Raw genomic sequence first — 16244 nt, 5'->3', positions numbered from 1 at the left:
AACATTTAAATTGTCTGGCTCTGATACCCTCCACTTCCTCCAGCTCCACCTGTCTTCATCAGCTACAGGCCATTTTATATATCTATTATTGTGCAGCAGCTGCTTGTCTGTGTATGTCTTGGCAGTAACAAGTCTTCCTATGTGCTCTTATCTAGTCGGCCAAGACCAAAAAAAATTGTCATCCATTTATGTGCTAAAATGACTTTTAAGGTTTGTTTTGACTGTTTAAACATTCATTTAGGTATAAGCATTAAAATCTTGATGTTGATCAAAATAAAAATTCCACGTATACATGCATCTACTAAATATTAGCTTAAATGCAGTGACAAGAGACAGCTGTGTTTGTTCAAAAAGCCTGATGCTCTGTTTATAGGTCTTCGGATGACGAGCTTGCCTTAGCGTTTCCTGAATGATACTTTGCTTTAGAGCCAAACCAATATATCATTTTGCTGATATTATCTGCTGATATGAGCCTGTAGCAGATATATAGGTATAGACGGATAGCTTGCTCCATTGTTTGGTACTGGTGACCCAGGTCAGTGTAGTATAGAGATGCGTGGAGGAGCTCAAACTTCATCCGAGTCCGCTGTTTCAAATAAATTATTATATAATAGATTATATAACTATATTTGATCATCACATAGATATTATTATTATTTATTCATTTTAGATATTTACCTTTCGAAAAGCTGTGCTCCCTGCAGAAACCTGTCCCTTTTGGACCGGCAGTAGCTTGCTTGCCCTACAGTTATTTCATTCACTTTCTTAATTCGTGTTATATATATTTTGTTCTATTTGTGTTTTAGTTATTTATAAGTGAAATTACATTTACAGTGAAGTGCACTGATGTCAGGCTCATTTTGAATAATAAAGTTTACTGTTAAATTGTTAAATACCCTGCCTTCATTACATAGGCCTATGTTTGTCACATTATTATTATAAGTGTTTGATCACCATATTTTGCAAAAAAATCATTGCAAATAATGTGTATTTATGTATATATATTCTGTTTATTTATATACTGTATTCTATATACAGAACCAGTCAAGAGTTTGGACACACGAATGGGAATTGTGTCCAAACTTTTGACTTTACTGTACAATATGGCCTACACATAAAGAATATCGGCTGATATATCGATATCTGTCTTTTTTTTTTTTACTCCCTAATATTGTTATTGGCATCGGCCCCCAAAAAACCCATATCAGTGAGGCTCTACTTTGCTTTATACAAAAAGGACCTTTAGAGTATAAATATTTATTCTGTGTAGGTTTTTTTAATATATAATTTTCTGAAAGCAAATGAAAAACTGGCCAACGGTACAGATGAAAGTACAAAGAAGTGGACTAGATAAAATGTTTCTGGACTTTACCCAGAAATTTCCCAGCTATGCCTTTCCACTTTATCTTCATCAGTCCCATTACCCACTGTACTGAAACACAGTATTAATCTCCCTGTTCTCAGTCAGATGACTGTGGGGAAATATGAATATAACCGATCTATGAAATAAGCCTTGAGCGCCGGATGAATAAAAACTTAGCAGCCCTTTGTTGTTATCATTTATTGCAATTCCGTGGCACTTCCTAAGGCTTTTGTCTGAGGAAATTAGTGTTAACTAATCATGTTCTGTGGAAATGAAGGATAAATACAGCAGGGTTCAAAAGTCTGCTCTCTGCTCTTTGGTTGCCATTATTTGTCTTCAATCACTGTTCACACAGGTTTGTTCCTATTATGTAGATTTAATATATCTGTGTGCACCTGCACATGTGTGTGTTCATATGCTCGGAGCTCTGGAGGGCGGATGCGTGTCCTTCTCCTCAGATGAACACGCTGACCTGATTATGAGGCTGTAATCTTTAATCTCATCATTTGTAGCATTATAAAGCTCATTACTCCTTCTAAGCCGAGATATGTTTCACTGTTCGGGTGGCAGACGTTACTCTCAATACCAACATCATGGAATTATGTTGTGTAGAGTTTAAAGTACTGCAAAGAGGGCTGAAATCCCACTAGGTGATCTGGTACCCACTTCTTCAGAGAAATGTCCTCAGAACTATCTACTGTACCAAATAAATTTAATTATTTCTGAGACTGCTGGTTCTTTATAGCTTACTACATTATTATTTGTGTCACTACATGGGTAACAAAAGGTAGTTTTCAATTCATCAATTCGTAGATGTATATATTTATACAAATATTATGTTGTGATTGTGATATTTTATTTTTGGGGACCCCCTCGAAAACGAGATGATACATCTCAAGGGGTTAAATCCTAATAAATAAATAAAAATATTATATAATATTAGGGCTGCACAATGTGTCATTTAAGCATCGATATCGCGATGTACGAATCCACGATAGTCAAATCGAAGGATGTGCGATGTAGGCTGTCTTAGTTGATACGTTACTCATTAACTGTATGGGCCAGCTGCTCCCCGGCCCTTGACGAATGTGATTCGCGGAGATCGCGAGAGATAGAGCGCGAGAGAGAGAGCGAGAGGGCCAGAGAGAGGGAGAGCGAGAGAGAGAGAGACAGAGAGAGAGTGCACGAGAGAGAGAGAGAGAGAGAGAGAAAGGGAGAGCGAGAGAGAGAGAGAGAGAGAGCGTGCGTATTAATCAATTGACACGATGGTGTCAATGTTTGAATCATTTAAAATGAGAATGTAAGTGTGCTCACCCCATTTTTGTTTGTAAGAAAAAAATTAGATTAGATTTCATATCGCAATATATATCGCAGAAAAATAAAATATTGCAATGTCATTTTTTCCCAAAATCGTGCAGCCCTATATAATATATTATATGAATATGATTATAAGATATTATATTATAATATATTAATGCAATAAAATACCATGTGTACCTCAGAGTGTACTTTCGTGTACTTTCCTAACACACTTACAGTAAGTACACGCAAATATAATAATAGCAAAATATTTCAGTGTGCTTTAAACAAGTACACTCACTTTTAATCTGTTCTAAAGCACATGTTAAGTGCATAAGTAAAATGTTAACTATAGTCTGTTATTCAATATTACTTTATTATTTAAATTGTATATTATTTATTATTTAAAGTTAATATATTTTGAATGTATTAAATCATAGCTTCATTACAAGTTTAAATATGACATGACATACAAGTTTCCATAGAAATTACATTATAGTCTATTTTAGTATACAATACAATCAATATATTACATATAAGTACTAGTTAAATGAGTCAAGAAAGAAATTAGGTTCAGCTAATTGAATTTGAACTTTTTTCATTTTGTATTTTTTGCAATTAACATTACAATTAACAATTGTAACATAACAATTATTATTTAAATCTATAATCTGTAATAAGTAAGTATTATATGTTTTCAAATTATTTTAATGTGTTCTTCATTTTACAAGGGCTGGTTGATTAGCTGGGCTGTTTCACTGTCATAACACAGTATCCCTTGAAGGTTGTGTTGCTGTTTGATTTGAGCTGTTGTGTAAGAGCGGTTGGTTTCATCATTGCACGCTGTGGTTCTTAATGCATGTTTGGGTTTTGTCCTTGGCTATAGAGATGTCTCTTTGAAAGTTGTTCTTGATGTAGTGAATTGCTGAGCGTGCATTTGGGCAGTGCAGTTCTTGCCTTGAGGAAGAGACACAGTTTGCTGAAGAGGGAGAATGAAGACCCACATTTTTGTCCCATCTGTCAGCGCTCTAAATAATAAAGAGAATAGCTATCCTCTCTAAATTTCCACCCGATTGAGAACAGTATGCACATTGTTAATTGCCCACATTCGGATATTAAATGGAGAAGAATCCTAAGTTTGCAGCAACTTCATTTTTCTAGCTGTTGCTTTGTGTCTTTCTAAAACATATTTATGTAAATGTATTTAAATTGAAAGCAATTTTCATCACGGTTCAATCCACACTTTCATCATTCATTTTAAATCTACAAATATCTACAGTATTTATCACACAAATAATAAGTATGAGGTATGACCAAAATATTATATTTCATGATAATTAATTTTATGTCATGAAAGCACTATATATCATGAAAAATAATTGAAAAAAGTGTATATATTAATTTAGTTATATATTAAATAACCATAATGTCTGTTCCACATTAATCTGTCAAGTGACTTCCTCACTTTGTCTTTATTTGTTGACTCTCTGGCTTCACGTTGCACGTTTTTCATCATTATAACAACATTTATTATGAACATTTTTTTCTTTGGCACTGATTTAGAAACACTATACTGTTTCATTGTACAGTGTGTGCATGTATTGAATTAAATTGTACAGGACAGCTGGGAGATTGTGGAGGGCTTGCGAGGTGGTCTTTCCAATGTTCAGGAGCCAGAGAAGCAGGCTGGCTACATGCTGAAGAAGAGAAAGTGGCCAATGAAAGGCTGGCACAAGGTATGTAGGAAATAGCCATGTATTAATGCCTCTACCGATGTTCAAATCAAAATATTTGTAAGAAGTGGAATAATTAGATAAATCAGTGCTGAGATTTCCAGGTCTGAGCGGATTCGTGTGAGCCTGCCTGAACACAGACCTGACTCCCCACTTAAAAAAATTACTCAAATTTGTTACTGCCATTTTTTTTTTTTTTATTGAATATCAATAATAACAAATAAATTGCAGACAGAAACATTCATACAGAGTATAGAAATTATGAATTATAAAAATTACACATAATACAATTTTCAAGACAGCATGTTAATGTCGATCAACATAATAATTTTGGGGGTTTTTATAACTTCATTTCACCCAAAACAAAAACTAAATGAGCTATAATATGAAAATTAAGATGAAAGACCTTAATTTTATTGTGCTGTCTTTTTATCATTTTTTATCGTTTTGTCTGTTATGGACTAACAACAACAATGAAAACACCAGAAACATTAAGAAAAGCCACAATAATGTCTGCAAATCAACAGAGTTGTTTCTTTTAATCTTTTCAATGATTGAACGTGAGTTCTTTTTGATTTTACTAAACAGGTTAAACTAGAAGTTGATCAGACCAACATAAAAAAAGCACTTTAAATAAATGGCAGTCATTTCAACTTTTTCAGACAAGATGATATCATTAAGTTTTAGTTTTCAGACACGAATAAAGGTGATGTTAGCATTTTTTATGCATGCAAAAATACTTTCTTCAATGCCAGTTTAATATTCAGATACAACCCCGAGTACGCCATTCAAAGGTCTCTTCTCCAAAAATACCCATATTCCCCTTCAGCCAAACAGTGAATACAAGAATAGACAGAAAAGAGGCATAGCGATGCACAGCCTCTCATTCATCAAGAGTGCGTAAGCATCCCCTGAGAGGACATTCATCATTTACCAAATAAATCTGACCCAAATTTCTCCTCTGTCCTCTCCTCTTTGTGCTTCTTTCTTTACAGAGGTTCTTCTACTTGGACAAGGGCATCTTGAAGTATGCTAAATGCGCAGTTGATGTGAGTCTAAATGGCCCCACATGTACACACACACACATTCACTCACTCAATCCATTGAAGTAAAGCACTCAGGAATTTTAGTGGTCAGTTCTCCATCATGTAAGTCTTCACAGAGCTCTAGCAATCTTTAGATTAGATAGAGGTCCTAAACCTCCATCTTTCCGTCAATATATGTTTCCTGCCGATAAAAGCCTCAAGCTATGGGAATGTAAAATCAAAGTTAATGTCCCCAGGGTTTGATAGCATCATCTAGAGCCGATATTTTGCAAATGTAAAGCGGTAAGTCTCATAACAGAAACTGTTATGCAACCTACCTTCCCTCATGCCAGTCTGCCCTCGTAAACAGCATTATGAAGTGGACACTTAGAGCTAGGGTATTAAATTATAATGAACGTACGTATTCAACCTCCCATATATCTTTCAGAGGTAGCTGGAGCCTTTTTGACCTCTAAATCAAGGGCACTAGTTGAATGTGCTTCTGAGAATGGATCATTGACAAGGTTATCCATTAGCAAAATTAGTCAGAACCCTCTTGCATTTAATGTGCTGCACATTGAAATGTTTGTGTTTTGAATGCACAATATGCTTATAGAGGGCTATATGCTCACAAATTCTACATTTAGTGAGTTTATGGGGTAAATGTCTCTTTTGAGCAGGTAATTTTTTATTAATATTTTTAACTAATTCGTATGCTTAGTTATATGTCAGTATGTAGTTAAAGATACACTTCTTTTTAAAGATACACTATTTTTAAATTATAAAATGTCTTTACTTTTTTCAAATATGTATTCCTGACATAAATGCATAAATGCATATTAATGCTAAAGGATGTATTAATGGAATCAAATTCTTAAATTCTTCACAATTCTCATCACTACTTCTATGTCACTCATTCAAACCTATTAAATAGCCAGAGTAAGATGGGATGACTAGGGCTGTTGTATCACTCTGTTGTATTTTTGAAAGGATGCAGTAGATTAAATTATTTGTGGAAAAGCACAAGATCTATATTCATTTGAGGTTTAACCAGGAGCAACATATTTGCTCAGTAGTAATGTGAGTACATTGCAACAAAGTAGCATCTGTTGTATTGATATACTGTACAAGCTAGGGGTGATATTTCTTGGTCAAACCTTGTGTCTGTGCTTTGTGCAGGTCGAGAAAGGCAAGCTCCATGGCTGCATTGATGTGGGGCTGTCCGTCATGGCCATTAAGAAGAAAGCCAAGTGCATTGATCTGGATGCTGAAGAAAACATTTATCACCTGAAGGTATCACAAAAATTATAGTATTAGACTGACCTTAGAGTCATAATGCTCTGTGGTCACAGGGAAAGCATAAGTGGAGATTGGTGCATACTGTAATTTTGCTGCAGTTTTACTGGAACATGTTACATTATGATGGCACAGGAGATTGGCTTTAGCCTTATGTTAAAATAGCACTGATGAGTAGGTATTATTTCCACTATGTGAGAATGCTTTTGAATCGCGCTCACAGTCTACTTTGATGTAACACACCGATCTGTCTGAGCAGCGCCGCTTTTAAACTGATTGAACAGTTTTGCTTTGTCTTTAAACAGACAACATTGTGTCTAAAATAACACAATATTAACTTCTTACTACTAGAACTGTTGTATAAGAACAATATCAAATTGATATAATATACACTGTATAGATAACCCCTCTGCCAATAATTTTCTTTTAATTAACCGCAGTGGAAAATCACATTGAATTCTCTCATTAAATTTAGTTACACATTTTGATGTCAGTATGAAATTGTTGAATATAAAGTTCTAAACTAGGTTATTCATCCAATTCAATACATATTTTTTTAAATAAACAAAATCACCGGTAAATAAAACACACCTTAGTATCAATAATTTTTGTTTGAATATCAATTCTTTCAATACTCTTATCAGTATCAATATATCGGTACTTCAGATCGATACGCACATCCCTAGCTTGCTGATATCAAGCAGCTTTTACTACTGCGATTGCATACATTTAATCAAAGAGATCAATCTGCCTTATATTTTGAGCACAAATTGTAATAAAAATACATTAATCTTCTGCATGACGCAGGCCACAAAACGAATACAGGCAGGCTGCTTGTTGAGTACTCTGGGTCTAAATGTTGAATACAAAGTCACGAGGTCAGCCTTCATCTGGACCATTTTAAAGTGCAGCTACATGATGTCAAGAAAAACAGCTTCTGAATCCTGACTGAATAGGTTTCCTTCATCCTGAACCTTTAACTGTGGTCTCCTTGTGCTTGCAGATCAAGTCCCAGGAGCTGTTTGATGAATGGGTCTCTAAGTTGCGTCACCACAGACTTTACAGGCAGAATGAGATCGCCATGTTCCCTCACGAGAAAACGCTCTTCCACCCTCATTACCCCCTCACCTCCTCCCCCACGATACCTGACAGTCAGTCCATCAGAAAGGTAACGCCTTGGGACATGTAAGCCCCTTTCACACTGCCATTCCGGCAAATACAGGGGTAAAGTGTTCCTGTAATTGTTCCCTGGTCGCTAGATTTGGCACTTTCACACTGCCAGTGATGACCCGGTATATGTGCGTGCTTTCATACACAACCCCTGAAGATCCCGTAACGACACGTGACATCAGCGCGTGACGTGTAATGTACGAGTCGGCAATGCTTGGAACGTTATACTTTAACTGAAGCAAGCAAACGATCTCTGCGTCAGCGCGGAAAGTGAGGAACTAACTGATCTCTGCTTCATTACAGTTTGCACATATGTTTTCGTCGCGAATGTTGATCTTCCTTCAAAACAGCCGGTAAAAGAGTCGCGCGATAACGCGCGTCATCACTTCGATACCGAATTAGATCTGGCTTTTGTTCACACAGCGCTCGTTCCGGATCGATTACCGCAATGTTACTATGTCCCCGACCCGGGTTCGATTCGGTAATCAATTCCGGGACGTGGTTGCTTTCACACAGAAGGCGACCAGGCAATGTTACGGGAATATTGCGGGTCCGACGTGCAGTGTGAAAGGGGCTGTAGAGGGTTTAGATGGAAAGATCGATGACTGTGCAAGTGTTTTAACTTTGAGAGAATGTTAAAGGACTGTTCAAGGTTAAACTCTCTGTCAATTTGTGGCAACTTTCACAAAAAGTCTCTCTCACTATGACTAGTTTATTTAGTTTGTCTACCAGTGTTGGGAAGGTTACTTTGGAAATTCAATAGGTTACAGATTACAAATGTAATAAGTAGTGTAACTATTTCAGTTACTTTATTAAAGTAATGCTCCTGATTACATTTGATGGCTTTTCTAAATTTCTAATGTTTTCAACTGTTATTCATTTTAAAACCTTAAAGTAGTACTCAACACTGATTAATGTTATTCTAAATCCTTCTTCACTTGAATTAAGAGGATAATTATTCAGTTTTAAAGCATGTTCACCATCAAAAACCTTTGATAGATTTTTTAGGTTAAATGCAGATTTAAAATCATAAGAAGAAAGCTATGATGCTGTTTTTGAAATCAAATCTTTGCATAACTATGACAGGAAATGCTGGCATCTAACACCTTGGAAAAAAAGTTTTTTTAAACACAAATAGGAAATAAAACATTTATTTGTGCTATTCTATCCTAAACTCCTGAAACATTGGTGTCTTATATTTTAGAGCCCCTTTGTAATCATTAACATTTTTAAAAGTAACTGATTACGATTACATTTATTTTGTAATTAAATTGCCTAGTTCCACTACATGTAACTAGTTTCTCCCCAACACTGTTGTCCACTAACTGTATATGTATTTATTACAGGAGACCTTACATATACTCTTTCTTTCATCTCGATCATTTTTTGTCTATGTTTCTGCCTCTTTCTCTCTTCATGTAGCGTGCCTCTCTTGCAAAGCAGTCCTCTCTTCACTCCCCGGGACCTTTTACCAGTCAGGCCAAGGTGACTGCCTGGCTCCAATCTTCTGATGACATGGACAGGTGCACCAAAGGTACACACACACACACCAATTTATGAATCCATCTCAATCTGAAAATGCAGCGTCTTCAGCTTTTTTCTGCACAATGTTCTTTGTCTCTCTCTCTCTCAGAACTATCTGTATGTGAGGCTCAGCTGCTGGAACTGAATCACTTGTTAAGAAGTATGGAGGTGTTACACCGCACATGCTCCGCCCCAGCCATCAACGCTCTGCAGGTTACATGTCACTCACACATAAAAATGACAATAGTAATTATAAAAGATTTTATTTTTGTTAACTATCAAATAATTAAAGGGGTCATATGATGCTTTGTGTATTTGGTGTTACAGAATATGTTGAAAAAACACATTATTTTTTTAATGCTGAGTAATTATTTTTAAATACTTTTAATAATTATTGTAGGTCCTCTATGCCCCGCCTCTCTCAAACGCATCGGTTTCTACAAAGTCCCTCCTTCCGACAAGCGCAGTCTGCTCTGATTGGCCAGTTGACCCAGTGCATTGTGATTGACCGATCACTGTAAGCGCTCGTCGGAAATGTAAAGAATGCTTTCTTTCTTTGCGTGAACAATTAGGCAGCATTATGCAAATATTTCCACATAGTGACGTAGACATGTGGGCCGTGTTTGAATGAGCCGTTTTAGAGGGGCGTGGCAGAGTCTTAACTTTGATAAAGAATATCTCTTTGGATTTGAGACTTTAGTCTTTGCAACTTCACAGATCTTCATTATGCACCAAGAGCTTGTAACACTTCAAAGAGAAAGAAAAAATTGATTGCATCACATGACCCCTTTAAATCACGTATCAGAGGAGTTAGATAAAATGTTCTATAAATATCCAACAAATATAAGGATGTATTTAGTTGAATTTGGATTAATTTGGATTTTTCCAATTTTACTTGGACTAACTTTTTAAAATGTTTAATATAGACAGAATCTTTAAAACTGCTGCCCTCAAAAAAGGCCAGGCTTATTTCCTCAGGCAGTGGTCCAGCTGTGCCTGTGGATGCTGTTAATGTTCTTGCCTGCGGCTCAACTGACAAACAGTCATTCAGTTGAAAGCACAGTTTCAGAAGGATAGGCATGATGCGTTTTGCAGTCATAAATCAAATTATTCCACATAACCGCCGTTACACATGAGCTATAATACAGAAAGCTGTTCTTTCATCTGCCAAATGGGCCGACTTATTTTATCACAACTGCTGTTTATTTTAGTTCTTTGAATGTAAACGTTATCTTTGGCTAGTTTGCAGCTTTTTGTTTTGTGTCGTCTGGCCGACAAATAATTGGGAGAGATCTGGGTGCGAGTACACATTTTTCATTTACATAAACTGCTGATTTTGTAACAATACAAAGCTGGTTAAAAAACAGAAAACTTATGTTTTAAGATGCTAGACATTACACCAATTGTCACAGAATTCTTTCTCTTTTTGCATTTTTGTTTTTTTGCATGTTATGCCCAATAGCAAATAGATGGCCAATATTCTAGATTATTTTGTATAAATAAATAAAAAAATAAAACACTTAACAAATATAATCAGTCATTAAGTGAATTTGGGCATCACACAATTATAATGTATAGTATGAAAATGCATATTCATGTCAAGATTTGCTAAAGATCACAAAATTTGTTAAATTACTAATATGTTTAAATATAAACTTGCTAGATGAGTATTAAAGGATGGCAAAGCTAGATAAATGTAAAAATAGGGGAAATAAACATTTCCAGTATCAGCCAATATATATCCAATACTGATAAATTAAAACTATACATATTCTCTTATATCTGTTCCTAACTGATATGTACTAGAAGAATATGTATTGTATATGTATATATGTAATATGCATTGGGGGAATGATAGGAAATTAAAACAGTGTCTCACTCTCTTGCATTTTGTATAGGCTTCAACATACGACAGCCCAAAAAAAGAGAAGAGACATCCCAGAAAATGGCGCACCAAGAATTACGGGAAAGACAACAAAACAACCCTGCAGGTGATCTGTGACCTTCTACTTGCAGATATTAAAACATAAAACTGCCTTTAAAAAGGCTTTGTGAAGCTTACAAGGCAGTTACGAACCACTCCATGAATATTTCAAATTACTAGAGAGCCATGCATTTTTAATGATAACGTAATGTTTTATTGAGCTGATTTGCTGACGTATTACATGCATGAATAGCGTGATGACAATGATAGTCACGCCTTGTTTTATAGTCCCTTAAGTATTACATAAAAGGACTATTAAGTATTAGTGCATGCGAGAGAAATTTCCTGTCCTGTTTTTCCCAGGCCATTTAACTCACAGTGCTTTCTCTGCCAAAATGAATAGCAGCATAATTTACCGTTGACCTCGTATTTTCTCCTCATTTTTATAGGTTCCGAGCTGTATCTCAGCAGGCTCTGTCCGTCTCCATGCATCCAATCCCAACCTTTCTTCTGTAGACCTGACCAATGAGAAGGCTTACCATGAACCTCTAGACTCGCCTGTAGATGTATCCAAACTGCAGGAAGACTTCTGCCGTGTCGCAAACAACCGTGAGTTCTGCCACAGTAAACTAGTTTTAGTGATGTATCACAATTTATTAGAATGATTCACCTCATCATTCTCCCCCGATTCCTACATTTTTGGCCCAGAATGTCTTATTTGCATATAAAATACATGTCATCAGGAGGAAATTGCTGAGGGAAGAGCAAAAACTCGGGAGAATGTGACAGATGTTGATTGCAAATGGTTTTTTGCACTTTGTCTTCATGAAGATTGTGAAAATCAGTATCTCATTGCCAGATAAATTATCCAGCAGGTCCCTTAGCACAGGTCAAAAGGTTTTATCGGACAGTATTAAAACCTCTTTAAATAAGGTGACCAGCAAGAAGAAAAAAAAAAAACTAAAATGCTTAGAACAGCATGAGTTTTCTTGCTAGTTCCTGTTGGGTGCTGTTCTAGATTACTGACCACTATTGTATTTTTAGTGAATACTGATGACTTAATGTACTATATCTAATCTAGCTGATTAATCTAGTTAAATTGTAGGGATGCTAGCGCAGTATATCATGCAAATTGTGGTCTTTTCATATCCATTGAAATAATCTGGTGGCTCCGGCACCTGCAGTGGTGTGAATTGAAAGGAAAAATACATTATTTTCCGCAAGTGGTTGGTCATTGTAAATTATGCAACATATATAATATAATAATATATATATAATATCTGTTTATTACTGGTGCTTCTATAATGCTGTTTCAAAAGTTGCTTGACAGAAATGGCCCTGCTAATACAAGACACATGATACACAGCTTTAAATTAATGTGTAGTTTTGTGTAGTTGTTTTAACGTCACATGATCCTTCAGAAATCATTCTTATGTGCTGATTCGGTGCTGAAGAAACATTTTGTATTATTATCAATGTTAAAGTTTTTGTGGAAGCTGTGATTTAGTTTTACTTTTTTTAGGATTCTTTGATGAAAAGAAAGTTAAAAAGAACAACAGTTATTTGAAACATTTGGAAAACTTTTGATCTATTTAATGCAACCTTGCTGAATAAAAGTATAATTTTTTTTTTATATAATAATCGCACAGACCCTAAACTTTTGAACAGTAGTGTATATATAATATTTTCTAAATAGCATATATATTTAGATTTTTAATTTAGGTTTTATTTTAGGTGCGACAAATCTGAGGTTTACCTCCTTGTTTCTAAAATCCGTTTCTAATACTCATTTATATTCTCCAAGCACATACTGAAGAAGTCAACTTTGGTAAAACCATGTTCAACAAGTTGTTTGTTATTTCTGTTAAGTATCAAATAGGCCTGGGAAAAAAAAATAGAACTTTCGATTCATCGTTTTTTTAAATGATGTCGATTCGATATCGATTCTCAAAAGCCACGAATCAATCTTTTCCAGTATTTATTTCAGCAAACATTTAAAAGAAGATCTGATTAATGTGAATCTTTTCATTAGCCTTTTACACTAGATGTCATCCTTTTATTAATTTACGCAACGTTACAACAGAAAACCTGTCACTCATTCAGTGCTTATCATGGTGAAGATACTTTTGATAAGAACAAAGCAATATGTACGATTTGCAATGGTCAGGTGTTATTTCATAGTAACACTACAAATCTGTGGAAGCATTTGACATTATGTGTAAAGGCGCCATGATTTCCACAATGAATGAATGGCGGATGGTGCACTGCACTGTTTCGCAGTGTTTTCAGTCTCTGTCGTCTCACTATGATGATATGAATACTCAAATTTCATCCACAGCTGCTCAGAGAGTCACTTCATTAGCATTTTACCCTTTCATCTGACAAAACTACCGTCAAATCATATACACATCAGCTGCAAGTTACTCATGGCAAACTGTCAAAATAAAAGTTTTGTTTCACGTGAATAAACTGTCAAAAAAAGACTCAATGTAAAAACAATGCTACTACTAATAAATAATTATAAATCTGTATTTTCCATTTTTTATTATTTTAATTATTTTATTTAATTATATTTTAATTATTTTAATTTTAACATTAAACCTCTGTTGTGCAGCACTTTGTTTGCCAAAAAAAGAAAAGTTTATTTTTATTTTATTAAGATAAAAATGAAATAGTTGTATGCCTTCATCTGATTACCAGAAAAATTTAAGAACAACATTTTATATAGTGCTATTATTGTTTAAAAAAGAACCCTATACAAAAAAAGAAAAGTAAATTAAAATAATAAAATTCAAATACAGACCTGTGGCTCTTAATTTCTTTTTATAAATTCACCATTTGTAAAATGTGTACGATTTTTTTGAAATATCAATAGCATTTGTATTAAAACTCTATTTAATGAATTTAAATCTTTCAGATTTTAAAGATCTGAATCTGCAGCAGGTTTAAGGAGGCCAAAGCAGCACATAAAACTTGCTCATGTGAAAGGGCCTTAACAATCATGCTATAATGAAAAAATGGAGATACTTGCACTAAAATACATTTTTTTTCTTCCTGACATGACTCATCTCTAGGCATTGCATGAATATGTATACTCCTTCAAATTACAAGCAGATTGTGTTTAATAAACCATGCATGAATATGTAAAAAAAAAAAAAAAAAAAAACATATCCTTAAATGGTTTCTCCTAATACAGTATGTTTTCCTGAAAGGATGCTTGACTGTTTTTTGTGTTTGTTTCCAGTTCATACAACCATGAAATCAGCCCTGTGCATGTTGACAACAGAGAAAGAGAGACTTAAACAGATGCTGGAGCATGAGTCCTGTCCTGCCCCCTCGGCTCAGCTCCTGGGACTGAAGAATGCTTTGGCTGCTGTATGCATACAAACACACACACACACACATTTCCTCTCTGTACATTCTCAATGCTATTTACTAACAATCATTCAATTTCCTGTCTAAACTTTTCTTTAAAGCATTGCATGCAAGCAGAGCTCTTGTTTGGTGCTGATGTAAACGTGCAGCTCTTATATCAGTTTATGAATGGCCAAAGTATAAGACAATATTTAGATGTGCTTTTTAATAAAGTGCAGAGAATTACCTGTGGAAGTGCTATTTTAGTATGACGAGCTTCTAATGAATCTTGTGAACAATAGTGTTGACCCTCACAGCAACATTTTTACATGCTAAAAACAGTCTGTGCTAAATCGAGTTCTGTAACACTGAATTATGACTCATCTTCCTCAGTGAGTCACATTATTGTGAAGCAGAACCCCACTCTAGCACTTCTGAAAATAAGCGGCAAAATAACTCTTATCTGTTATCTTTTTAGAACTGCAGGAAATCTGTTTGAAATTCAAAGTCCAGCTCCCACCTAACTGGTCACGTTTATTTTCAAGTAATATTGAACTCCAGAACTTTTATTTTCTGCTAGACAATTTTAAAGGAACAGTACACATGAAAAATCTAAATGGGATGATTTACTCACCCTCATCCAATCCTATTTAACCTTCTTTCATTCTTAGAACACAGAGAGAGATATTTAGAAAAATATTCATGCTGCAATTTTCCACAATATGAATACATTATAGGATCAGGGTTGTCAAGCTCTAAATAAATATTACAAATTTATTAATTATACCCCATTCAACTTTAAGTTGTTATTTACAGTACCTGAAAATCAAACTTTATTCTATCACTTTCACATTTTGCTTGTTTAAATCTCAGATTTGCTTTTGCATAAACGTTTTGCGTGAAAACGTGAAGTCTCAAAACACATTTTTTTTTTATCTTGAGCACTACAGTGTCGCGCAAAAGACTTCAAAAGATGCAAATTCAGAGGTCAAAGATGTCTGTCTAGCACATTTACATAAAAAGGATTAGAACCCCTACGGGTTATTGCCTTTGCTTTGTTCTAGTCACTATATATGACTTTGAAATAGATGAGGGTGAATAAATAATGACCTGTTTTCTTTTCATTGTTCACGGTATTTTAGATAGTTAGGATGTCTATGTGGAAGCCATGTGAGTATCTGCTGGTTGCTTTTACAGGCTGTAACACAGAACGCTGAGCTACGAGAGCGTCTGTGCAAGATTCATGCTGAGTCGCACATCTCTGAACCCTCTGTCCATATAAACCTCAGCCCTGGCCCCCTGCAGGTGGGTCCGGGAAATGTTCAATCATTAGTGCCATTGTCAAGACCAGACCATTTCTATAGCTGCCACCAACCATACTTTTCATTAATCTTCATTGCTCGTTATTCACAAGTTGGAGTTTCATTATTGTAGAAAGAATTAGTGCATTTTTTTGTCAACTGAATAGTTTTTGCAAGCTTGGGATAAAACCCAAGGCTTCAGTTGATTTATGTTAATTGAATCCACAGATACTCTGAGAGGCTGAGTCAGACTCA

General features: G+C 35.1%; 1 protein-coding gene across 3 annotated transcripts in view; it reads left to right on the top strand.

Annotated features, from left to right (window-relative positions):
• LOC127974948 (oxysterol-binding protein-related protein 3) overlaps positions 1-16244 on the top strand; it is a 70733-nt gene that overhangs the window by 38013 nt on the left and 16476 nt on the right. The window contains exons 3-12 of one of the 3 annotated variants that reach the window (XM_052578566.1): positions 4287-4398; positions 5391-5444; positions 6600-6713; positions 7720-7884; positions 9309-9420; positions 9520-9623; positions 11309-11401; positions 11784-11943; positions 14579-14709; positions 15886-15993. In XM_052578566.1, the coding sequence (XP_052434526.1) occupies positions 4287-4398; positions 5391-5444; positions 6600-6713; positions 7720-7884; positions 9309-9420; positions 9520-9623; positions 11309-11401; positions 11784-11943; positions 14579-14709; positions 15886-15993 (1153 nt within the window). Of the gene's footprint in view, positions 1-4281; positions 4399-5390; positions 5445-6599; positions 6714-7719; positions 7885-9308; positions 9421-9519; positions 9624-11308; positions 11402-11783; positions 11944-14578; positions 14710-15885; positions 15994-16244 lie in introns of all 3 variants that reach the window. The other 2 variants (XM_052578565.1, XM_052578567.1) reach the window with 2 other exon arrangements.

This window comes from Carassius gibelio, chromosome B16, assembly GCF_023724105.1.
Source record: "Carassius gibelio isolate Cgi1373 ecotype wild population from Czech Republic chromosome B16, carGib1.2-hapl.c, whole genome shotgun sequence".
Taxonomy (NCBI): domain Eukaryota; kingdom Metazoa; phylum Chordata; class Actinopteri; order Cypriniformes; family Cyprinidae; genus Carassius; species Carassius gibelio.
Note: the sequence above shows the minus strand (reverse complement) of the source record. Positions and strands in the feature narration are given on the sequence as shown.